This window comes from Phalacrocorax aristotelis, chromosome Z (assembly GCF_949628215.1).
Source record: "Phalacrocorax aristotelis chromosome Z, bGulAri2.1, whole genome shotgun sequence".
Classification (NCBI taxonomy): Eukaryota; Metazoa; Chordata; class Aves; order Suliformes; family Phalacrocoracidae; genus Phalacrocorax; species Phalacrocorax aristotelis.
The window spans coordinates 41,125,358-41,150,291 of record NC_134311.1 but is presented as its reverse complement, the minus strand read 5'-3'; the positions used below and the strand labels follow the sequence as shown (position 1 = coordinate 41,150,291).

General features: G+C 35.6%; 1 protein-coding gene across 2 annotated transcripts in view; it reads left to right on the top strand.

The window, feature by feature from the left end:
- VPS13A (vacuolar protein sorting 13 homolog A) overlaps positions 1–24,934 on the top strand; it is a 110,714-nt gene that overhangs the window by 13,622 nt on the left and 72,158 nt on the right. For both annotated transcript variants that reach the window (XM_075078464.1, XM_075078465.1), the window contains exons 11-23: positions 1,605–1,732; positions 1,954–2,060; positions 2,764–2,935; positions 3,304–3,366; positions 6,822–6,957; positions 7,658–7,752; positions 8,559–8,701; positions 9,978–10,179; positions 10,264–10,378; positions 13,093–13,229; positions 16,944–17,076; positions 17,856–17,973; positions 22,870–23,008. In XM_075078464.1, the coding sequence (XP_074934565.1) occupies positions 1,605–1,732; positions 1,954–2,060; positions 2,764–2,935; positions 3,304–3,366; positions 6,822–6,957; positions 7,658–7,752; positions 8,559–8,701; positions 9,978–10,179; positions 10,264–10,378; positions 13,093–13,229; positions 16,944–17,076; positions 17,856–17,973; positions 22,870–23,008 (1,688 nt within the window). The remainder of the gene's footprint in view (positions 1–1,604; positions 1,733–1,953; positions 2,061–2,763; positions 2,936–3,303; positions 3,367–6,821; positions 6,958–7,657; positions 7,753–8,558; positions 8,702–9,977; positions 10,180–10,263; positions 10,379–13,092; positions 13,230–16,943; positions 17,077–17,855; positions 17,974–22,869; positions 23,009–24,934) is intronic.

Genomic DNA, 24,934 nt, shown 5'->3' with positions numbered 1-24,934 from the left:
TAGTTTTGGCATATTGTAAGTTGTATTGCTTTGAGTGTTGCTTACTTTAGTCTGAAAGTTGCATTGGCTCTACTCAAACATGGTGACTGTTTACTTCTCAGTGTATGGAAAATACATGGTTTTTATTTCTCATGTGCATCTGTGTGATTGTTTAGTAACTGTTTACAAGGCAGAATGGCCTTTGAAGTGGCTTGTTCTCTAGCAAGGAAGTCCTCAGTTCACTCTATGCAGGGTTAAAAAGGGCACTGTACTTTTATGGGTTTTTCTTGCTGTCTTTGCCTGAAAAAGAAAGCCTTTTGTGTCTCTTTATTTGACTGTCAGAGAACTGTTCAGTAATTTCTGTTGATTTCTTATCTATCTTTTTCAGTAGCTAGGTTTGACTCTTTTTACAAGAAAATAAGTTTAAACATAGTCAGTTGTCTAAGTCTTTAGGTAGAAGTTCAAAATAGTTGTATGCCAAATTGCAGGATTCAGGATTTACACTCTTAAAATTCAGCAGTGCCATCAGAGACGCAGATATTTAAAGAACATCGTGATGATTTTCTGTGGTAAATGAAAATTCTGGCTCTTTTAAAGCAGCTCTTTAGATTGAGACATTGATAGAAAGGTAGTGAGCACGAAGTCTGTGATTTGAGCTAAATGCAAACATACTTACACATAGGAAGGATGAAAAATGTAATTTAGGAAGCTAAATACAGGGAGAAAATCAGTAGCAATGCCACCACATAAAATGTGTAGATAAAAGTAAAATAAGCTTCACAAGAAATACAGGGCTTAAATGCAACAAAGATTAATTGGTGTAAACATGTTTTAATCTTACAGAAGTATCTGTTTCCTTTTATATGAACATTTCAGTGAATTTGAAATATTTGGTATGTAGTAGATCTATCAGTATTTCTGTTGAAATCAAAATAATTTGATTACAGTTTACACAAATTCAGGTAATAGACAAATACTTCTTGTTGGAACAGTTGCTGAAACAGGTGGAAAAATTGAACTAAACATGGCTTCTGAAGGCCTGTATTGAATACCTGATATTGCCGAACTATGGAACAGATAAAACATTTCTGCTCGGAACATTTTTCATGTGATATGCTTTGTTTTACCGAGGATCCATACTAATTTTTTCCATGTTTACTTGGGCTTGGATTTAGAAATATGGAAAGTTTCATTTTACCCACTGTTGTGAGTATAATTCATCAAACAGTGTGAAACATCAGTAACATAAAAAAATATATAGTTAGGGAATAAGAGTTGTTATAGTGAAATAAGTGCTATATTTGTACTATCTTCTACCATAAATAGCTTATATCATAGTAAAAAAATTAGATTTGTTGCAGATATAAACTATTGATTGAAACATCTGCCATCTAAAAGTGCGTACAGGAAACTTTGTGAAAATGTTTCACAAATGTCAGTATAAACTGGAAATTGAGTATAGATTGTATTACATTTTAAGCTGTGTTGATGAAGTCTTCATGTTTTGAAGTCTAGCATATTTAAATGAGTAATCTGACATAACTTGAAATCATAAGTATTATGAATCATTTATGGCAGTCATAAATAATTTAATTGCACTTTTTATATCAACTTCTGTTTTCTAGTGTTCCGCCCAATTTCAGCTAAAGCCAAACTCCTTATGAATCCTCGATCTGATGTTGACTTTTCATCACCGAAAATGGATTTAGATGTAAATTTACAGGATATAACCGTTGAATTCAATAAGCCACAGGTATAAACTATTTTTCTGAAGTTATATGTAATATGGTGAAAAAGTTAGTTTGCAAGAATAATAAGAAGCAGTCTGAAATTTTATAAGAAACACAGAATTGATTCACTACTTAGTCTTGTTTTTCTTTGAAAATTATTTTCTTTTTAAAGAGAGGCTTGGTTCACGTTGTTCTCACAAAGACTCAGTTTGAAATTTTGTTTGTTTGGATTTTTGTTTTTTAGTACTTCAGTGTTATGGAGCTTCTTGAGTCTATTGATATGATGACTCGAAACCTGCCATATAGGAAGTACAGACCTGATGTTCCATTGCACAACAATGCCAAGACATGGTAGGCCACCTCAGACTTTTAAAATAATTTGTTAGTTACTATTTGAAATAATTACCAAGGGATTGTTTCTTACTTAAGGAGGTTAGAACCCATTCCCTTCTGAAATAAAATAATTCCTGTTTCTGGTTTTTTTTTTTTTCTTTTTAAGCTAGGAATACTAAAAAAAACATTGAGGACCTCAAACCAAAGGCGAGGGGACAATAAATGAAAAGCCTGCATTTGCTGTCTTAAAGACCATTATCAGAAACTTAAGTCTGATAGAATTTTAATATCCTAACTCAGTTTTAATGAAGGAGACCCCATTATACATTAGGTACTATTACAAGAACATAGATACTGTTTAAAAATAGGCAAACCTTTTCAACACAGATGACAGATTTGATTTCTTTTTGGAAGATTCCATACAAATATGTTTTGATTATTAACACACACACACACACACACACGACCACAAATATATGTGTCACTGTGTGTGTATGTTTTGTACAAGGTTACTTTCTAATTTTAGGAAACAGCAACCTGTCAACTTTGTGGAAAAAAAAATATTATTAGGTTCCTCTAATGAGCAGAAGTGTGGTACTAGACAAGGGATTTCACTTTTTCACAATTGGAGTTGCATTTAGTGGGAATCCGCATAGCACTAGGTGTCTTTTCAATATACCAAAAGAAATGTGAAGTGTACTTCATTTGTCTTTGCTTTTAGGTGGAAATATGTTATTTATGGCATCCTTGAAGTAAATGTTCAACCGAAGCTCCAAATGTGGTCGTGGGAACATATTCGGCACCATAGGAAACAAGTGAAGAACTATAAAGAGATGTATAAAACAAAGATAACATCAAAAAAACCTAATGAAGAAATCTTAAAATTATTGGAGGTTAGCCCTCTTCTGTCAAAGGCTTAAATATTGTTCATCTTCCTGTTTTCTTAAACGTAAATGTTTACATGTTCCTAAGTCAGTACTAAGGTAAAAAGAAATTTTCAGTGGCCAGGCTTGCAATGTCATCAGTACCTTTCTCTGTGAGTAGTATGAACAAATGTATCAGATAATTTTTTAAATTAGTAACTACAGTGTAGAAAAACTTACTGATACTTTTCTTTTCCAGGCTTATTTTAAGTTTTCAGCTTGAGCAAATTAACTTGAGTTGCACTGAAGGAGTTGTTTACTGTCATTTTCTGTAAAACTGAGCATTGAAATCTAACGAAATGAAATTGTCAAAAAATGATTTCTCACCTCCTTTCTAGGAATTCGAAAAGGCCTTGGATATTTTTAACATCACTCTAGCGAGGCAACAAGCTGAAGTTGAGGTAAAATTTCATCATATGAGTCTAAGAATAACTAAAACATGAGGTTGTAGATATTTTAAGATGATGCATTTTAGTTCTAGTGATTGAATTTTGTATCATACAGTCTATTTTTCTTATATTTCACATTTCTTATTATAAGGCATAGCTAGTCCCATCTTGTAATTAAGCAAAAATTAAATAGCTCCTTATACTGCTTCTTCAGAATAACCGATCTGTGATAGATCTCTTTCCACTTTTGGTGAGGCAGATCTACTGTGGAAAATAGGGTCAAAGGATGATAGGATAAGTCAGGTTGGAAGTGATTATACCTGAAGCTTCAGGCTTCCCCCAGCCCCCAACAGCCTAGACTATTTTATTCCTTTCCTTCCTGATACCCTATTATGTAGGCTGAACACCATGTGTATGTGTAGTACATTGACCTTTTGTCATTATTTGCAAATGTTTTTTGGAACACGGCAGACGCATATGCAAAATAAGTAGAAAATCACAGGCAAGATAATGTGACTTGAGTAGTTACCCTTAATTTGTTAGCCTCTTTTTGCTAGGTTAGTGTGTGGCTTAGTTTCCAACGTAGTGTCTGAGCATCATTCAGGAGACTGAAGTGAAATCTGTACAGGTTTTCTAAAATCTGTGGAGTAGTCTGTCTCTATTGATAGTCAGTTTGACTAAAAGGAAGCAGAATATGAGGTTCGGAATCTGAAATAATGTATTGGTAATTAAACTTCATGAATGCCAATCATTTCTTATGGCAGCGCTTGAAAGAAATCTGATTTCTTTTCTTTTTTTTTGGTGGAGTATATTTGGTATGAATGCAGTTGCTGCAATGATAGATATGGTGCTTCTAAACTAAAACTCTAAAGAGGAATCCATAAATTTGATTTTTTTTTTTCCTTCTAGTTTTCTCAATATACACCCACGTTTGAATGCTTGTATGATCATTATGCAAACTTCTACAGAACCAGAACACACATTCATGTCCCTCCCTTTTAGTTGTTTGGCTGAATTGGAAATTTTGGCAAGCTTTTAGTCTTGTACCATATAGTTTCTTTTGGTTTTATCTTGTTCCTCCTACTTTTTGTAAGGTGAGGGAGATATCAAAGAATTTCCTGGCTACTTTTATTCTTCTTTTCTCCAGTGTGACCATGCTGCTTGCAAGAGGTTATGTCATATTGCATTCCTGACCACTTTGCAGTCCTGAGTTTTGAGATAGGTTTCTGTAGTGCTTAAAAGTAGGTTGCAAGCAAATGAATTTTCATTTGTTTGGGCTTTAAGCCTTGCATTTGAAAAGTGTTAAAAAAGTATCTTAAAAGATCTGCTACCTAACTCTCTGAATTTATTTCCAAGTATTGAAAATGAGGTCACAGTGTTTCTGTGTTCTACCTCCATCTATCTGTCAGAGCCCATCTGTCTTGCTATTACCAGGTCATACTGCTGAAAAAAGTCTCAAAGGACTTTTAAGAGGCACATCTACTGCTAGCTTGGTATCCTGACAGTGTTAAGTCTGCTAGGAATTTAAAGGAGCACCCTCTAGATGTGAGCTAAGTAAAGTCAGATAAAGGATCCTACTGTTTGTAAGTTCTTTTGGTTTCTAAAAACATACCTTAGGGTTGAATTTCAAGGGCTTGCTTCTCTCTAGACCTTGAAATTGAGTTCCTCAGAACTCGTGTTTGTGAACACCGTACCATCTGATTTTCTGGGAACTTTGCAGCAAGAACTTTATATTACAAACTGTGGGCCACTTTTTAATCTTAATCACTAGTGCCCTAAGTACCAAACATCAGCTTCAGTGAGCCATGTATCAAGTCTCTGTATCAGGTAGCTTGAGAAACTTTGTGCTTTCAATCTAGAGAAGACTTCATAGACAGTTCACCTAAATCAGAATACAGGATGACACTCTTTGGTTCCTTTAGTCAAAACAGTTTACCTTGCTGAGTAATCTTTCCACAGACTATGGGTGTTTTTTTACTAAGCCATTGTAAATGAGGGATGGGGAGAGCTCAACAGGATTTCTTCAGGAAATTTCTTTAGTTCCCATACTGCACAAATGTTTTCTTCATCCTTGCAGAATTACAGTTCCCCTCCCTTCTGTCTGTAGCCTTTCTTACCTTGGACTCTGGCACCAGCTGGTGCCGCAGACATGTTGAGAATCATAGCTTTAAGCATCACTTCTTCTTCTCCGTGGCAGTTGTCCTTCAACACTAGCTCCTTGGTGTCCTAGAAACCTCTAATTTCAGAGGTTTAACAGCTGTTTTTTCTAAAGGCCTGTCCATTCTTTCCTTGGACTGTTAGCTCTGTAACATCTGCTTGATGACTTGGTATCCTTTATAAAGAGGACTTCGGAGGATTTTGTTCAAACCTTTTGAGGCCTTTTGTTGTTTAGCTGACATTCAGCATCATATCTCCAAGGTCAATCGATAGTATAAGTTCAGAAGCCTTCATGTTTTTGTGGTGAGTCCTGCCTTCCATTGGCTTGTAGGTGGATAGATGTGACAAGTCCCTAAAATGCTCTGATTTATAGCCAGCTGTCTTCCCTAATTGTGTTGCAGAGACATCTTGGGATTTTTTGCATGCTGAGAAGGGATCCCTGTCTCTCTCACTCTGGGTATCACATTCATTAGGGCATCTCTAAATCCAGGGCTTATCTGCAAGTGTTCATATCTTTTCGCATCATATTAGTCACGAAGAAAAATAATCAGTTTGTGTGGTCCACAACAGTGCTGAGGACTCCTCTGTCTCTTAGATCACTTGATGGTTGTTTGCCATCCCTTATGCCAAACTTTCAGTGGTCAAGTCTGGATGTAGTTTGTACTTTCTGTGAGGACCCAGTATTGGAATCATAACTGACATCAGACAGGACATCCCCTAGTTGTTGAAATAATGAATAGGAAGAAGGGAGGGCTTCCTTACTATTACAGTTATATGTATCATATCCAGGAATAGCTTCATATATTCCTTAGAGTAAATGTTCTAAAACGAGCAATAATTTTTTTTATTACTGCTTTGCACATCTCTCTTGAAATGAAAAATACAGGGATCATTTAAAATTTGGCCTGTGCTATTTAATTGCTTACATATGTGTTTTTAATGATTCCTTATAAGTGCATTGTTGTAATGGTGAGCACTACATAATCTTGGGGATTTTTTTTATTTTTTGATGGTGAGAGCTAGAGACAAAATTGGCTAGGTAAGAAACATTTATTGACTTAAAATCAGCTACCTTTTGCTTGCCCTTTTTGTTCCTAAGGGTGGTTGATTTTATGCAAGGGAAAATTGGTCTGGTGTTGCACTGTGTACTTGAAAACGTTATTAGAAGAAAAACTAAGAAATAACATCTTTTCAGTGGTTGTCTAATGATGTTTTGATGTGTTAGGGCATATCTTGGGTCTATATTTCTCTTAGGAAAATGAAGAAAGCATGAAGAATATGATTTTTTTAAAATACTTTTTAAATTTCAGGCAACTAAGGCTGGATTAAAGATCTACAGACCAGGAGTAAAACAAGATGATGAAAATTCTGGTGGCTGGTTTAGTTGGATATGGAGCTGGTCGGGTGAAAAAAAGGATGAACAAAAACAAGAAGTAAAGGGTTCAAGTATGTTAATTTATTGGTTTTTTTTTTCTATTATTAAAACGTACTTATTGGATTAGTAAATCCCTACCAGTGGAACTTTGGATTTTTTTTATATTTGGGATATCAGATTTTTGATGTTTACATTTTCTCTTAGCCTGTTTTTGCTGATCAAGTTGTTAATTGCATGTTACAGAGGTATCTTACAATTCCTTCCATAGGTCTTTCTGAACTGTCTTCAATTTGCACATTCTCCTGCCACAGTTTTTGCATTTGTCTGCATTGTGTATTGTGTATGGGGATTTGAAGAAAGTGCTAGAAACCAGTAGCAGTTAATGGAATGTAAACAATTTTACTTCCATCCATCTTATAATTTGGCTGTTTCATGCAATGTATTAGAGTTTGATTCACTTCAGTACAAGGCACTTAGTAAAGGTTGTGGGACATGGAAAGTAAATCAAAAAGGTTGCTTCAGTGGTTAGCAAGCTAGGAAATAGTGTAGGTCAGAATGAAAGTATAACTGCATTTAAAAATATACTTTAGGAGACTCAAGACTTGGCTTTAAACCTCCGAGTTTTTAGTTTTACTGATTTGAGACGATGTTGACAGTACCTACTGTACGTTATAGGGCTACTAAGCACTCAGACGCGTGTCAGTGTAGAACAATACTTGTTTTTTTTCACTTACCTATACTGAGTTTAGTTAAACTCTTGCAATGTGGCAGGTCTCGAAGAGCTGATGACACCTGAAGAGAAGGCTAAACTTTATGCAGCAATTGGATATAGTGAAACAGCTGTGGATCCAACCCTTCCAAAATCAGTAAGTCGTAACTGACTATGATATCAAACAATTGCTATCTTTATCTACTAATGAAAAAGTAAAGATGATAGGAGATCACTTCTAAAATTACTTGAAGCTCTGTCTTTATATTTGAATACTGTTTGGACTCTTTCTAATTAAGTTACTGCATGCTGGCTTTGTGCAGAATAGAGCATCTGTAGATGTAGTTTCAGGAGAGTGGTTATAGAGCTTACTTTGGATATTCTGAAAAAGTTCAGAATGAAATTTTGCTTGCTTAAACTAGAATAATCATATAAGTAGTGTATTGTTTAAGTTATTAAATGCTTCATATATCCTCTTACAGTATTCAGAAACTTTTGAAGTAATTGCACTAAGTGATTCACTGGAATCTTAAATATCAGTGATAGCAGATGAGGTAGAGTAGGTGACTTTATAAGGAAGGGGGTGATTGAAGGACTGAAATGAGGAAGAGCAGCATTTTTGAACCATTCAGAAATAGTCTGATAAGTCGTCTGTATGTGCGGTATCATGCATGGTACAGTGGACAGCCCTCCAGCTCAATGTCAGAGGCCCTTTACCTCAAAATGTGGTGGAGACATCAAAGCCATATGTTTGTAATCATAGTGGACTCTTACTCTAACCCTGCCTCTTTTTAATGACTATTTGAGAATGACTTTTACACCAGCTATGATACAAGCTATTTATAGCACTAGAAAAATAGTATCAAACTAGTATTTGTGGTCTTCTTCTCTTCATAAACTGTATAAAAATGTATATTAACCTATTTTATAATCCGCTGCTGTTGTTTTTTCCTGCATATCTAGTATGAAGCCATGAAGTTCTCTGTGAAGTTATTAAGTATGTCTATATCAATAAGAGAAAACAAGCAAACTCCTGAGCTGATAGAATTTGCATTAACTGGCTTGAGTACAGTATTTACCCAACGACCAGGTGCACAGGCAATAAGGTAAACTTTCTCAAAATGTGGTGTTTTCGCTCCTCATAAAATGCTGATGACAGCTAATAGGCATTGTAAGGCTCTGTTATGATGTTTAACTTCCATTTTTCACTGTCATCTCCTGTGCAGTTTGGGAGCAGAATGATCCTGCACCTGATGGACAAAATGCATGGATACTGTTTCCATTCCAGATTAAGTTTTCTCCATCTTCAGACTTTTTGTGCCAATACAGATTTTTCTCCTTTGTTTTCAGTTTATCATTATAACATACAGTCAATCCAGTTACTTAATTTGTTTCTTGTTTTGAAAAGTAACTTTTAACTCCTTTCAAAACTTTAATCTGAGCAAGGTGATCTTGTAAGCATTTGAGTGTAGGCATTTGACTGAAAACTCTTTGAGTTTTCAGCTGAGCTTTTAGATTGGCAGAAGAAAGCTGAGACATGATTTTGGCTCGGTTTTGTGCTATCACAGTAGGTAATGAAAAGCAGTGATATGAAATATTTTCATTTCAAACATAATGACTTAAAAATTCTGTGGTGGGGTAGCCTTCCTGTTCTAAACCTTGTCTCTTCTCCTTTGGGGCATATTAGTATAACGTATTTATGGTATTAAGATACTACTGATCTTGCTGAGTTTTATGCATGTTGTTTTTTAAGTTTTGCTTGCAGCTTTTCAGTTTGGTCCCCTCTGCATCTAAATGGCCCTAATAATCCTATCATACTGAGAAAAAAAGGAAGAAATGTTATATTTTTACAGTGAAATGTTTTCCTTTGAGTATTGGGAGATAAAGATCTTCAACTGAGAGCTGTTAAAGAGGTGGACAGGATATTGAAAAAAAAATCCAACACCTAAAAAATATAGCCTCATTATTCTGAGGAAGTTAATCTTTTGCTCCTCTTGTGGTGTTTCTTTTATTTCTCTGCGCTGGAACCCTTCCTTCTCTGCTCTATCTCTGTTTCTTAGTGTAAACTGCCATCTTTTATTCATGGGCTCATAATACAGAATTCCCTTTTGCATATCTCTTCCCTGCCCTGACACCTGTCCTCATGAAATGTGTATGAAGTGAATAACTTGGACCCTCTTTTTTATTTACTCAAGGGTGGCTAATGGACACAAAAGATAATTAAATGAAAATCAGGATAGAGACATGTTGTTGTTTTGTTTGGGTTTTGGGTTTTTTGATGATTTTTTTTTTCTTTCAGCTCATTCCTTATACTCTTACCATCTAATTGTACCTAGACAGATGGATATTAAATCTTGTCATGCTGTTTACCTTTCTTTACAGATTTGAAACAAAAATTACCTCACTTGAAGTTACAGGCATGTCCCGAGAAAAGTGTACACCCTGTCTCCTATCTTCTCGAACAGTCTATTCGGACAAGAGTACCTCACTCTTGAGCATAATGTTTGAGACTAATCCTTTGGATGAGAAAGCAGATCAGAGGCTTAGAATAGAATCACAGCCACTAGAAATAGTATATGATGCAGTAAGTAAATATTTGAATAAGTTACAAATCTTGAAAAATCTTACTTAATAGTAAATTTGCTGTGTATTATTTTTCCTTTAACAGATGACAATAAATAGCTTAGTGGATTTCTTCAGGCCTCCAAAAGATGTACATTTAGAGCAATTGACATCAGCAACTCTGATGAAGCTTGAGGAGTTCCGTGAAAAAACATCAACAGGCAAGTGCTGTATGCTCTTCTGGTTGCACTTAGACAAATTTTAGATGACAGGAATACAAAACTATTGATCTTTCATATGGAGGTGTATGGGTCGAAGTCATAGCTTTCTAACACAACAAGTAAATAAGCTGAATTCTTCAATCTCCTTAGAAAGCGTTTGTTATAGGCATTGGATAATTCTATGACTGTATATTTTTAAACTTCAACTTTCTTTGTAAAATATGCTACTCACCCTGATGTAGTATTTATTCTGTTGTACTCCATGCAGAGTTAAAAACAGTTTGTTACTTCCAACTTTTCTGTTTTGCTCATCGGCCTATCAAATGGTCTTAATTTGTTTCATACTCTTTAAAAGCTGATACTGAGATATTGGGCCTAATGAAACCCCTAAATCCTTTCTGGAGTTGTTGCTTTTCAGGACACTATCTGCCTTTCTGTGGATGTTTTCCACTTCCTTTATTCCTCAGTCAATGTTGATTTAATCTGGAGTGACTCAGATCAAGTCATATATACTGTATTTATCTGTCTTCCAGTTATTCAGCATTAAAGCCATTCCCCTAGTTTTCATTTCATCCTAGATTTTATTTCTAGGTATCTTGTATTTTGACACATGAATGAAAATGGTGAATACTTTTAAGACTAACACTGGATTCTGTGTAATTACCTGTTACACTAAGAGTGTCTGAGACTTTGAAGATCAGAGGTGTGTCCAGTGCAGTGTGCTGTCTCTGACTGTGGATGGGAGAGGATGCTAAGGGGAGACTCCATATAAAAATTATTTTTAAGAGGGGGAGGAGAACCAACAATGAATTTTTTTAACCTCATTTAAAGTTGCAATCTATTAACATTTAAATTGTACATTTAAAAAAAAATCTCAATACTCAGTGACAATAAGTGAGAGAAGTTACAGTAGACTCAAGCGTAATGTGTATTTAGTCGATTGCTTTTATCAAGCTAGTATCAGGAATGAAATCAGGCATCAATTATATTTCTGTTCATTAGTTCTTCTTTGAACTGTTTATTCAAGGACTAATATCAGATTAATCAGTCGAAGTTAGGTGGATTGACTTGCTTGTCTTTTCTATCACCATCTTCTCCAGCCATATAGAATATAGTGATACCACAGTTAATTCCTGAGATTAATTTGTTAAAAAAAATTGCTTAGGTTCAGTATGCTTCATTCTCTGCTTACTACCACTGAATACTCTGGTTCTGAGGCTTCATTTCTTTGTGGAAATAAGAAATCATACTGTGTCTACTATAATTTAAGCATAGCATTATTTTAGAGGTATATCCAATGACTCTTACCTTCATAAGAATGCTGAGTTCCCCATAGAAATCTAAAAGCTTGTTCCACTCACAAATGAGAAGCCTGATGGAAATTTCTGAAGATATTCTGTGCACTGCTTGTAAAATTTTGTCTGAGACTTAAAACATTAAATCTTCTTTCCCTGGTAATCTACAGAATATTGTGTTGCAGGGGAGTACGCTAATCTCAGAGGTAGAATAAATAATAATAAAAAAAGAATCTTACCAGTATAATTAATATGTTCAGACTTGCCGTCCTTTTCTTTCAAGCAGTAGAAGATAGCTGGGGAGCTGTGAACTGCAGAAGTGAAGGAACTTGCTACACCAAAATAGTTATGATTTTCAGCACCATTAAAAGACATTACAAAAGCTTTGTTTCCTGGAGTTCAATCTATGGACTCAACTGTGTTCTCTTCCCAAATGAAGGCAAAAAGAAAGTCTTCTCTTGAACTTTATACATCATTCAAATACTGCTAGGCATTGAAAAACTAGAAAAATCCTAATTTTTTATTAATCCAGGTTACTTTATCTTGCAAATCCTGAAATGTGGTTGTCATCCAGTTATTAATTCATTAATCTAGCTCCCCTGTGGCTGGGCAACCTTTGATGGTGTAGGAACAGTTTTAATTGCTTGCTTACCAATGTGGATGTGCTGCAGTGTTGTGTTGTCATCTTCATAATTTATCTCTACTTCTATGATCATCAGCTTGTTGTACCTGGTAAATATTTAATGGGTTGTGGCTGCATCCTAAGGCAGTTTTCAGTGCTAACTTGAAGCAAGACCATTCATTCCTCTTCAGATGAGAAAAAAACCCAGAATTTTATCTCAAATGTTCTGACAGCCTGAATTTTCCAACTAATCACATGATTTTAAACAGAACTTTTGTAAGACCTTATATTTACTGGTCTTCAGCATCTCAGGGTAGAGATGCTTGCCAGCAGAACCAGCGTAATCTTCAGTATCTCAGTAGTAACAACACTAGCAGTTTGTCCAGTACAGTTGAATACTCCCAATAAGGACTTGTAGAAAAATTAAATTTCTGAATCTATAGAGCACAGTGGGTTAACTCAGCAATTGCCAAATTGCAGTACACATTCCATTTCTTCTCATTTCATCTCTGCTCAGTATGAAACTTTTTTGGATTTGCATGTGGTGTGTTGCTGTCTCTACTTGTCCATTAATTTCACTATCATCTTTTCATCTACTTGCCATTTCTTTAAAGACTGCCTATAATTATTGGTTCAGAATAAATCTGAAGAGCGTCTGTACCTGCAATTAAACTCAGCTATCTAGCACTCACAACTTATTTAAAGCTAGACTTGAATTTCTTTTTATACCTTCTTTTAATTCCATAGCTTCTGTATGGATTACTTTGTTTATATTTAGTAATTATACTGTTTTTCAGGTTTGTTGTATGTAATTGAAACCCAGAAAGTTCTTGACCTCAAAATTAACCTCATGGCTTCATACATCATTGTTCCACAAAATGGATTCTATGACCGTACATCAAATTTACTACTTCTGGATCTTGGTAGTCTTAAGGTATGTATTTACTTAATGAAGTAACTTACTCAAACTGGTAGTTCGGTTTTAATGTGATGTCCAGTTTTTTAATTTGTATTTTGTGGTACTTGGTAAGTAAAAGTCCCTCTTGCAGTTTATATATTTATTTTAAACTGCTTCGCAGTCAAGGCAGAAATTATTGAACTCTTCTCAGTAGATTCTTTCAACCCACAAGAATTGTTAGAAAATTTTGCCCTGGAATGAAACCACTGTTGATGCTTTGAACTGTTATGTGGAAAATGTTTTAATTTTTTTTCCCTTAGAATATAAAATAGCAAACTTTTTATTTACATGATTAAATGGTTGTCTTATTTTTAATATTACTATTTTTCTTGTTATCAATTACTTTTTTGTCACACAGTTTACTTCAATATGAGAAAAGTAAATGTATTGGCAATTTATAAAATAACTTGAATAAAATTAGACATAGGTTTGAGAGACTTCATGCAAGGGAAAAGTCAAAGTAGTTTAATGATGCATTTTAAATTATTATTTAGTACTATAATTGTAGAAGAGGCTGTTTCTACGGATTAGCAATCTTCTTACTCGTTGGTGAACTTGAATTCTTCCAGGGTGAATGATCTTACATGTATACGGGCAATTTAATCTTGTTTTTTAACTTGTACCCTGGATAAGAATGATTCTGCCACTTACTGTTTAGATTGCCTTTTCTTTTTTTTTCCCAAAACTATTTGTTTCAATGCTTAAAATCTTGCTAAAGTGAAGTAAGTTTTCTTACTTCAAGTAAGTTTTCTCTGCCATACACTGACTTTCTGAGCTTGTAGGTTTCAGTTAGAATCATAGAATCATAGAATGGTGTGGGTTGGAAGGGGACCTTTAGAGGTCATCTAATCCAACCCCCCTGCAGTGAGCAGGGACAGCTTCAACTAGATCAGGTTGCTCAGAGCCCCGTCCAACCTGACCTTGAATGTTTCCAGGGATGGGGCATCTACCACCTCTCTGGGCAACCTGTGCCAGTGTTTCACCACCCACATTGTAAAAAAATTGTTTCCTTATCAAGTCTGAATCTACCTTCTTTCAGTTTAAAGCCGAAGACCATAACTCCTTGTCCTATCATAACAGACCCTGCTAAAAAGTCTGCCCCCAGCTGTCTTATAAGCCCCCTTTAAGTATTGAAAGGCTTCAACAAGGTCTCCCTGCAGCCTTCTCTTCTCCAGGCTGAACAACCCCACCTCTCAGCCTGTCTGCACAGAGAGGTGTTGCAGCCCTCAGATCATTTTTGTGGCCCTCCTTTGGAATTAATCCAACAGGTCCATGTTCTTCTTATGCTGAGAACCCCAGAGCTGAACACAGTACTCCAGGTGGAGTCTCACCGGAGTGGAGTAGAAGGGCAGAATCACCTCCCTCAACCTGCTGGCCTCACTTCTTTTGATGCAGCCTAGGATATGGTTGGCCTTCTGGGCTGCAAGTGGACATTGTTGGCTCATGTCCAGCTTTTTATTCACCAGTACCCTCAAGTCCTCCTTTGCAGGGTTGCTCTCACTCCCTTTATCCCTGTCATGATTTAACCCCAGCTGGCAACTAAGCACCACCCAGCTGCTCCCTCACTCCCCCTGCTGCTGGGGTTGAGGAGAGAATCAGAATGGTAAAGGTGAGAAAACTCATGGGTTGGTAAGAATGACAGTTTAATAGGTAAAGCAAAAGCCATGCATGCAAGCAAAGCAAAAGAAGTTTCTTCACTGCTTTGCATGGGCAGGCAGGTGTTCAGCCATCTCCAGAAATGCAGGGCTCCATCACGCATAACAATTACTTGGCAAGACAAACACCATAACTGCATACGTCCCCCCACTTCCTTCTTCCCCCAGCCTTATATGCTGAGCATGGTGTCATATGGTGTGAGATATCCCTTTGGTCAGTTGGAGGTCAGCTGTCCTGGCCATGTCGCCTCCACTCCTGGCTTCTTGTGCCCCTGGCAGAGCATGGGAAGCTGAAAAAATCCTTGACTAGTGTAAGCACTACTTAGCAACAACTAAAACATCTCTGCATTATCAACATTCCTTTTAGCACAAATACAAAACATAGCCCCATACTAACTACTGTGAAGAAAACTAACGCTATCTCAGCCAAAACCAGGACAGTCCCCCAGCCTGTATTGATACCAGTGGTTGACCCAACCCAGGTGCAAGACCTTGCACTTGGCCTTGTTGAAAAAGAATATATCAAGTGCTTCAGAAGGTGGAATTAGTGAAAAACATTGTTGTGTACATACCAAAAATAATTTGGATTTACAGTCAGATCACTTATTTTGGTGACTAATAATTCTGCCAGCTCTTCTGAATGCTGGTGATTTGTAGGCACTTTGTAGAGTTCAGTAATTAATCAATCGGTTGGGTGCTTGAGACAGCCTCCTAGATCTAATGGTGTTGTGCTTTAGAACAGCCCACCTCCTTTACTCCACCCATAGGAAATTACTGTCAGAATAGTACATGGAAGAGTATGTTTCAAAATCACACTCTAGTAAATGTGTCCATAAGCTGGTTTTTTTTTTTTAAATCTGAAATGGGTGAGTAATTTTCATAGTGAATGTGACAGATTGGTTCCTGTCCTTTAACAGAAATTAGAAAGCAAGATGAAGGAGTTGGGCAATACAAAAAGAGAAAAGTTACATGCCTCTCAGGATATGATTAATAAATCTGTATTCACTTTGGGTGACGTGCTTAAGTGAGGTGTAGGTAATTTGTTGGATGATTATGTTTAATACACAACAGTCTTTCCCTCAGTTATGTACTGGATAAGGTCAAGCCCCAAGGGGTAAAATGGCATCTAAAATGAAAACTGTATGTCAATGTGAATACATAAGGGGACTTAATTAAGTTTGCGCAGGTAATATTAGTTTCGTAATTCTGAATTTTCAACCTGCAAGTTATTTTAAATATAAAAATAGTCATAATTCAGTAGCATTGGAGAAAGAAATGCTGATAAATACTAAAAGACAATAGTATTTAAACCTATTCCACAGTTATGATCCTGATCTTGAGTATTATCTGAGTGACAAAACCAGATATGGATCCAAAATTATTAGACATTTAAGTATGAGGACAGCCACATTTCTTCAGAGTTGAATAGCTTTGGGATACCACATTTCATATTTGTATGAGCCCTCTCTGCTGAGTCAACGGGATATTGACTGATGTTAAAGGAATGACACTGAACATTGATGATCAATAGTCCAAACCCCCTTTTCCTCTCTTTGACTAACTTTGACTTGTAACAAGGTAATACCACAACTAAATTCAACAGGATTCAAAAATAAATTTCATGTTTCTGAGGTGATTAATGCAGTAATATTTTTATATATACAAAACCCAAACAGTTGTTCTACTGATTACACAGGGTTTGAGACTTTATACTTTGGGGTATGGGTCACTTATTAAAGGAAATTATTCTATACAAAATATATTGTATAAAACTTCATAGATTTTAATTCACTTTTTACTTTGTTTCTTTCCTTGAAGAAGAAAGGGAGTTTAATACTCTCCATTTATATTTTTTATTTGGATAGACGCTACTAATTTTAGATGTCTCCTCTGCTGTGATATTTGTAAGACTCGGTGCCCTTACAATGAGGACTTAAATTTAATGTTTTGTCATGCTAGGATCAAGTAGTTGTAGAGTTAGTGCTTTGAATATTTTAAAAAATTGATTTTATGCTTTTTTGTGTCTGTTCTTAAGATGAAAAGCAAAAGTCGTTCTGATTTATCAAAGCTCAAAGTAGGACAAAGCACTATTGAAGATATAATGTCAAGAGCTTATGACAGTTTTGATATCCAGCTCAGCAGTATACAGTTACTGTACAGCAAACATGGTAAGTACTTATGAAAGTAATCTTTCTCTATATGAGTAAAAATATTTTGGTGGTTGATGTGGTTTTACATTTTTAACTGAAGCAGTGGAGAATCTTTGGAACGTACTTTTCTTTAAACTTATGTTCTAAACTCTGTCCTAGAAACATGTTATTAATTTCGAAAACATACCTTCAGGCCTTAGATTCAACTTTATCTTTTGCTAAATAAACAAACTTAAAATAAATCCCTTATTTTTGAAAACATATAATTTGATTTGTTGCATAATAAATATGAGTGTAATTAAGTTATTTATGGTCTTTTCCTTCAATGCCTTTTCCTCCTTCCCAAATTTAAAGCAGAATCTTTGAGCAGCTCTAGGTGTGATCATTTTGTGAGGGTAAAGAAAGGATCAGAATCCCTTATTGAAGGAAACTTCTACTAATAGTTTGGGAACTAACGATATAGAGGGACTTGGAATCAGAGAAGTCTTAAGCATTTAATTCTTAATTCTCTGGTTTCGGAGGGGAATCCAGAGCCTAAACTCCCAGCACTGTGCATGTTAGAAGTCTGCAGAATGGAGATGGGGCAGCTGGTTAGATGTGAACGGTAGAAATTAAGTAGTCTTGTATGTCTGAAGTTCAGATCTTGTATTATATACATGTTGATAGAGCTGTAAAAGATACTGCCATCTGAGTTTTTAAGGATATAAACTAAGATCAGATACTTTAATTCTGTGGTAAGTGTAATGAGAAGGAATCTATTTCAGTTTTTAAAGCCAAGATTTTCTTTGCTCTTCTAGATGAGAACTGGCAAGAGGCTCGGAAGCTGAAATATTCGTCTCAACATATCTTGCAGCCCTTGGATGTAAAAGTGGAATTTAGCAGGGCTATGGTTGTTACAGATGCAAGAATGCCCAAGTATGTGGGTTTTTTTCCTGTTTTGAAATTTATGGTAAATTACTTTTTTTAGGGGTAAAAAAGAAAAAAAATACTTGTGTTACATCCTTGTGAATCTTGGAAGATACCTTCATCAAGAAAAACAGAGAATATACCCAAGTTGCCAGATATTGAAGAGGTGATAGAATGTTATATTGTTCCAAAATAAGTAGGTATAACATATTTGAAGATTTTTATCACAGTTATTAATACCTATTCTAATTAGGTCTTTCTAATAGCTACATTTCAGTTTTCATTGGAAATAATGAGGAGCAAAAGATCTGAACTTGCAGAGCCTCTTTTTCAAACATCACAAAAATACTCTGAAATGTGCTGACATACTCCCTCTCTTTTACTTAGGTTATTCATTTTGTCTGCTTATCTACTAGAGATTGCTTCTCAGGCAAACAGCTGCTCTTGATGCATTGGGTTTGCACTTAGGCTTATTTAGCAAAAACCCGATTGGTTATGGAATTGTACTCAATCAGAAGAAAATGTATGTAACTATTAATGATGAAATTTTGATGTTAAAGATCACTGAGTCAAAGTGGCAAAGATTAACTTTGCAGGTATTTTGGAAAGTGCATCTTCACTAGTGTCTGATAAGGACACTACTACCTAAATGATCTGATCAGTTTTGAAGTACTTGAAAACTAGCCCATTAACGCATTACGAGGTAATTTGGTTTATTAAGACATTAATAAGAATCATATTCTTAAGCTACAAAAAGCTAGCATATGCTTATTTCATTCTTAACACTGTTGGAAATTCAGATTTTAGCTAGGCACTTCAGAAAATTAATGTCATAAAAATAGACCTAGGCTATTGCAAAAAACTGTAGCGCAATCAGCAAAATCAAGAGGCGGTTTATGAAATAAAAGAATTACAAAGAAACTAGGATTTGCTAACTCAGGAAAAAAAACCCAAAAGACAATGCGCCTCACCAGTTCATTCACCAGAGTGAATGCAGATCAATGATTGTGTGGTATAATGGTGCCATCTTCTGGAAAACTGGGAGGCCAGATTCTGAATTTTGATGCTTCACTTCACAAAGCATCTTACTCTTTCCCTCCTTCCTTTTTCTCTGTTTGATGGAGAAGGTGAGATAAGAGAAATACAGCTCACAGGAGTCTTGGCTTTTTATGTTGGAAAGTCCATGGAGGGAAAGTGAGATTACATTTCTATGGTCATATAGCAGAATGTCATTTTAATGTAGGTTTGTAATAGACATCTCTCCAAGTTATGCTAGTGCAACCTGGACTAAGGAGTATCTACTGTTAATGAGAATGCCTGTTGCAGTATTGTCTGCAGCCTCTCTACCTGTCTAACTGCCTTGGCTACCAGGTGTAGTTCTCCTTTTGGCAGTTATGTGTCTAGGCTTGATTCTGGGAAATTTTTCCCTAATGGATTTTATTTCTGTGTTCCAAACTCTCCTACAGTCACTTACTTGTTAATAAATAGTTTATACCTGTGTCTAGAAATGGGCAAGTTTTTCTTCCACTGAGACAGTAATGTTTCTTGGAGATCAGCTGCAGCTTCTTTCAGAGTGCCCGCACTGTCTACAACTTTTAGGAATGCCAGGCACAGCAGTTTGGTGCTAGATGAGCATAGTGAGTTACTGATCACAGCCACAGTGAGTTACTAATCATAACTAGTACTTTAACCTGCACCAAAAGCCAGCAACCATTTCATATATAGCCTGTTGATACCATGACTCAATAACAAATGAACTCATTAATTTTGTATCTGGTTCAGTCTCCAAATGCTTCCAGCGTGTATTCTGTAGATGGTATTATAATGCTCTGGGAGTCATCTACCAGTCTTGAGATGACTGGTGCAGCAGCTTTTTACCTGATGGTGGAGTTTTGACCTTTTCTTTAAGGGCTTGCTGCTCTTCCTTCATTCTTTGAGCTCTTTAAAATTCACAAGTCTAAAAATAACGAACTTCCCTATAGTAGATATGCGGTTAGGACTGTATAATCAATTTATAAATTTTTACATTTAGTTATATATCTCCCAAAATAAAGCCACAAATGTTTTATTTTCTGTAGGTGTCTAGCTTTGACTACTCAAACCCATCAATATTATCAGTATCAATGTAGCTTCAAATGGCAAATCTCTCATTATCGCTGCAAAATCTCTTTTTGCTTTTAAGAATGGTCAGTTAATGAGTGTTGACATATAAATATTTAGGCCCATGTGATCTTTAGATGACATTACAAACAGATGATAAAAACCAACTGATATCTTTTGTGTCAGCAAAATTCCCCTAAACTGTAGATTTTTATTATTACAGTTAAATATGGTATTAAGCGTCAGTATTGCTCACATCAGTTACGCATATATTAATGTATTTTTAGTATACATGTAGCTATTCCTTTATATTTCATTTTTTTATAAGTATACTAGCATATAAAGCCAGCATTATTTTTTTTCCTGAGCTTTTTTTCATTAAAGTTTGGAACTATGCTTTCTCAAAAATAGTTCTATTGAGAAAGGCGAGTGGAAAAATGTTTGTTCTACAGCAGAAACTAGTACCAAAATTGCTTTGTTTACTGTAGTAGAACTTTATGAATGAGTCCCTTAGTTTGGAGGGCACGTATTTTACTTCGAGTTTTCTAAAAAGCAGGTGATAGTGCATCTTGGTTTTTGGTTTTTTTTTGTATTCTTTATGTTTGTATTTCCTTGGGTGACCATCGAATCCAGTTGAATTCATTTGTTATTTTGTTGTTCAAAAACAATAATGAATTCACCAGGACTTTGTGCTGGCTTTGTTTAGGAAGGCAAATTTCTATATTGCTGCCTTGAAGAGAATACAAATTTAGGTAACTTTAATTTGTTGAAGATCACTGTATCAAGAGCCTTTCATTGTTAACTTGTATTTTCATCCGCTCATGTTTACTAACCCTTAAAATGGGCTTTAGCCCTGTGGTTGGATCTGAATATCTGCCTGCCTTTCATTTCTGCAATTAGGATGCAGTGCTCCTTGTAGTTTTTATCACTTCACATTTGGAAGCACCCATATGATTCTGTAATTTTCTAACCTGTGTAAGATTTTTTTTTTTTATGTTTATTGTATTCTGTGATATGACTCCCCCATTTTCTGAAGGAGGCGTCTAGGCATCTGTCATCTGGTTTTTGAAGGTGCATGAGGGCACTATCAGGATACCAGTATTATGAGCATCTTTCCATATAATAGCATTAATTTAAAAAAAAAAAAAAACCGCCACCAATTTGAATGAATGTACTTATTTGCAGCTTTGCGAATGGCATCCTTAACGTGTCATTCTCTCTAAATATAACCAGTCCAAACTTGGAAGAAGTCGCTGCACAGATTTCCTCATCAATTGAAGTACTTAGCTCCTCCATGCCTCAGTCTCTGCAAAGAGGAAATATTTGTATTCCACTTCCAGATGTTTTCTGAACCTTAAAAGCTTTTGTTAATAGGGCAGTGTAGTGAGCCTGGGATTATTTGCAGTTACCTCTCTTGCATCTGCTAAGTACCTTTCATGTAACTGCATGGACTGTCCGTTGTACAAACATTCATCAAAAATTACTAGACTGATCAAAAATCCTAGATTACTGGAGCATTCCAGCAGGGAATGGACAGGCCCTTTCAGAAATTGCAGCTATGCTTCTACCCTGCCCCTCTCCATTAAAATAAGAGAAGAAAAAAGGGGAGGAAAAAGTCTAAATTCCTCTCTGACAGAAATGGAATTAAGAATAAAAGTCAAAAGCAATTGAGAATTAGTTCCTTAAGAATTTAAAGATGTGAAGAAATACATAAACTGTAGAAAATTAGGTGTTTACACAGTTTAACATGTACAACTTTGTGCTTGGCTTGCACAGGTATGAGGAGCTGTTTTTCCAGTTACTCTCAAAGTTAGGTGAGGGTGATTGAAAATTTTGGGGTTGTTGTCCTCACACCTTCTCCAATGTGTTGTATTTTATGTTCCTTTGAAGATTGAGCTGTGAGTTAACCACAGTAAAACTGGGAGGAAATAGAAGGTCCTGTTCCCTATACCCCATGTGTTAAGTCTGCTGCTGTGTATTGGAGAAGTTTGACTTACTGAACAGATCTCTTTTTCTGTTATAGCTTTTATTACAATATCTAGTTTACTTCTGTTCGCTTCTGTGAGAAACTGGGATGTGGTTTAGGTCTTTAAAAAGTCAGCGTCTACGTTGAAGTGATTCTGTTTCTTTTTGGCCACAGCCTATTCAAGCAGACTTAAAATATGTTTTACTGCTTTCATTTTTAAAGACTGTTATTTTGTTCTTTTATGTTCTTTATAACTATGCCATTTATTCCTTTGTTAAATATCTAGACTACTGCTAGAGTCAGCTTAAATATACATAACTTCTGGGAAGTATTTTGTATACTTTGCTTGAAGTTCTGTGCTGTAAAGATTCTCATGCAGAAAAAACCTCCACCTTTTCTTCTGTAAAATACTGTGTAAAGGCTGACTTATGTGATTTATTACAAGTAATTAAATACACAGCCAAGAGGGAAAACTTCTAATTGTGAGGAAAATATGCTTTATGTAGCCAAACCAGTCGTGGTTATTAGTATTATTTGCAGTCCTGATGCTGATGTGCAAGACGTTGTATCAGATGGAAATATAAATTAAGTTAATAACTAAGTATTTGCTGGTTAAGTAACTCTTCTGTGTGCAACAGAAGTTACATATATATTTGCATATACATACTGTTATACTACTACATACATACATGAACACACACACACAAACACACACACTTGCATGCAATGGTTAGATGAGTGATTTTCTGACCAGGAAGACTTGTATGTTTTTCAGAAGAAAATAAATTTAAAGTTTGAATGAAATAGTTTTAACATAATTTTGATTGTTTACAAAACAGGTTCAAACTGTCTGGACAGCTGCCTTTGCTTTCTATCCAAATATCAGACCAGAAGCTGAGAAGTATCTTGGAGCTAATTGATAGCATTCCTAAGCCAGAAAGTGCTACTGATACCAGTTCTGCTCCAAAAATAACTGAGGTAATGTTTTGAAAAAATATTTCATTAATAATAATGAAAAAAATACCTTCTTGATATTAGCCTTGCAGTTTTGAAAAGACCACAAGAAAGTGGAGAACAAGCATTTACTTAGAACCTCTTGAAAAACTTAGCTAATTCTCTAAAGCTATAGAAATGTTGCTTGTTATGTAGTTAATTGTGATCTCTAGCCAAGAATTATGAAATAGTTGTCCAGTGGTTGAATTTAAAATAAAAATCCAAACTTTTACTACCTTGGGAATTACTTTGTAGTTCATATTAATCTCTATTAACAATCAATCACTTTTGCAGATTAGTTTAATTCTGCGTTCAAATATACACATGTATCAGAGTGCTGCAGAGTTTGTGTTCAGCTGTTTTGCTCTTAAATGAAGAAAAGCTTGAAACTGTGGCATTTTAAAAGTTGAAGTATTATGTGGATCTTAGACATAAGTTTAACTTTGAAAACCAAAATAAATAGTATGCGCTATCTGTGGCTAATGTTGGCTAAGCAGTGCCTGCCTGGCAAAAGGGCAGCTTCATTTCAGCTGGCTTCACTGCTTTTCCCAGCTTTTCTTTATTCAGTTATAAAACATACCTGAGTGGGTGGCAGTTCTCCCTTGCATTTCTAAGGTTTAGGAGTATGGAGTGAGTTCTCTCCCTGCTTCCTCACCCCCTTTCCTTAGTGAGCATGGTTTGGGTTACTGTTTTATGCTTTCTTCAAGACAGAGGATTGGCACTTTCTTCTTATTATTCTTGAAAAGTATGTCTTACCTCTTCGTAGGAGCTGTTTTAAACAAAACTAGCAAATGAACTCCGAATTGCTAATTTTTAATGTCACTCTAGTCTGAGTGATCTGGCTATGTTTTATATGTCTTTAAAGCTGTTCTATAATTTGAACATATGTGAAATCTCAAGGTCAAAGGCAAAATTGGGCTATCTGTGTTTTTTCTAAAATTTGTAAATACTTCTAATTACCTCTTACTTAACCTTTTGTGTACTTGATTCTAAAGGAATAATGGTCGTCTTCATGTTTTTGGTAGGGTTGTTGGTTTGTTTTTTTTTTAAGATTACTTAGTAATTATCTTCCCATCTTTACACAAATTATTCTGCCCTGTTCTTGATGGCAGGTGCTGCAGTTTTGGTGCTTTCTGGGGGGTTGTGTTAGCTAACATTCAGTAACTGTAAATGCACATGACTAGACATGCATAGCTATTGAGAGTATATATAGAGTGAAGATTATTTCTCTCCAACACGTAGCTCCTGCAGTCTTTTTGGTGGTGACATCAAAATTCTAGATAGTTCTGACCTGCTCATTCACTCTTCATAGACTAATAGCATCCCCAGCCAAAAGCTGCCCTGTTGTTTTGTGCAACTAATCACAGACAAACTTTCTTGAAGGATAAGTGATGGAGTTTGTTTTACATAAATAAAATGTGCATATATAACATCATTTTCTTGTACTTTTTAACATTGCCTATAGTTGAGTTTAATTACAGAATTCAATTATTACATTTAAAATATTTTAAGTGACTTTGATATGCTTAGTTACCTGTACGTTACTTGTGGTGTACAGGATGAGGTGAGGAAAGACTACTGAGCCAGTGTTGAATGTATTTGCATTATGTGTAGCATCCATATTAAGACCTATGGTTAAACCTGTCTGCTTAAGCTTCCGTCTACTGCAGAGCTTGACAGACTCTAATTGCTGGTGTTAATTTCAGTTCATTTGAGTGGGTTTGCTGCTTTGGTGGTAGCAGGTATACTCCCATGCTCTCATCCTTGTATCTGATATTCTTCTGAGCTTTATGGCCATCACATCACTTCTGAAATGAAAAGGATGTGAAATCCTTTTTCAGAGCTCCGCATGTGAACTTTGTTCTTTGTTTTGTGTTAGTGGTGGAATTGTTCTTGGGCTGTGAAAACAGA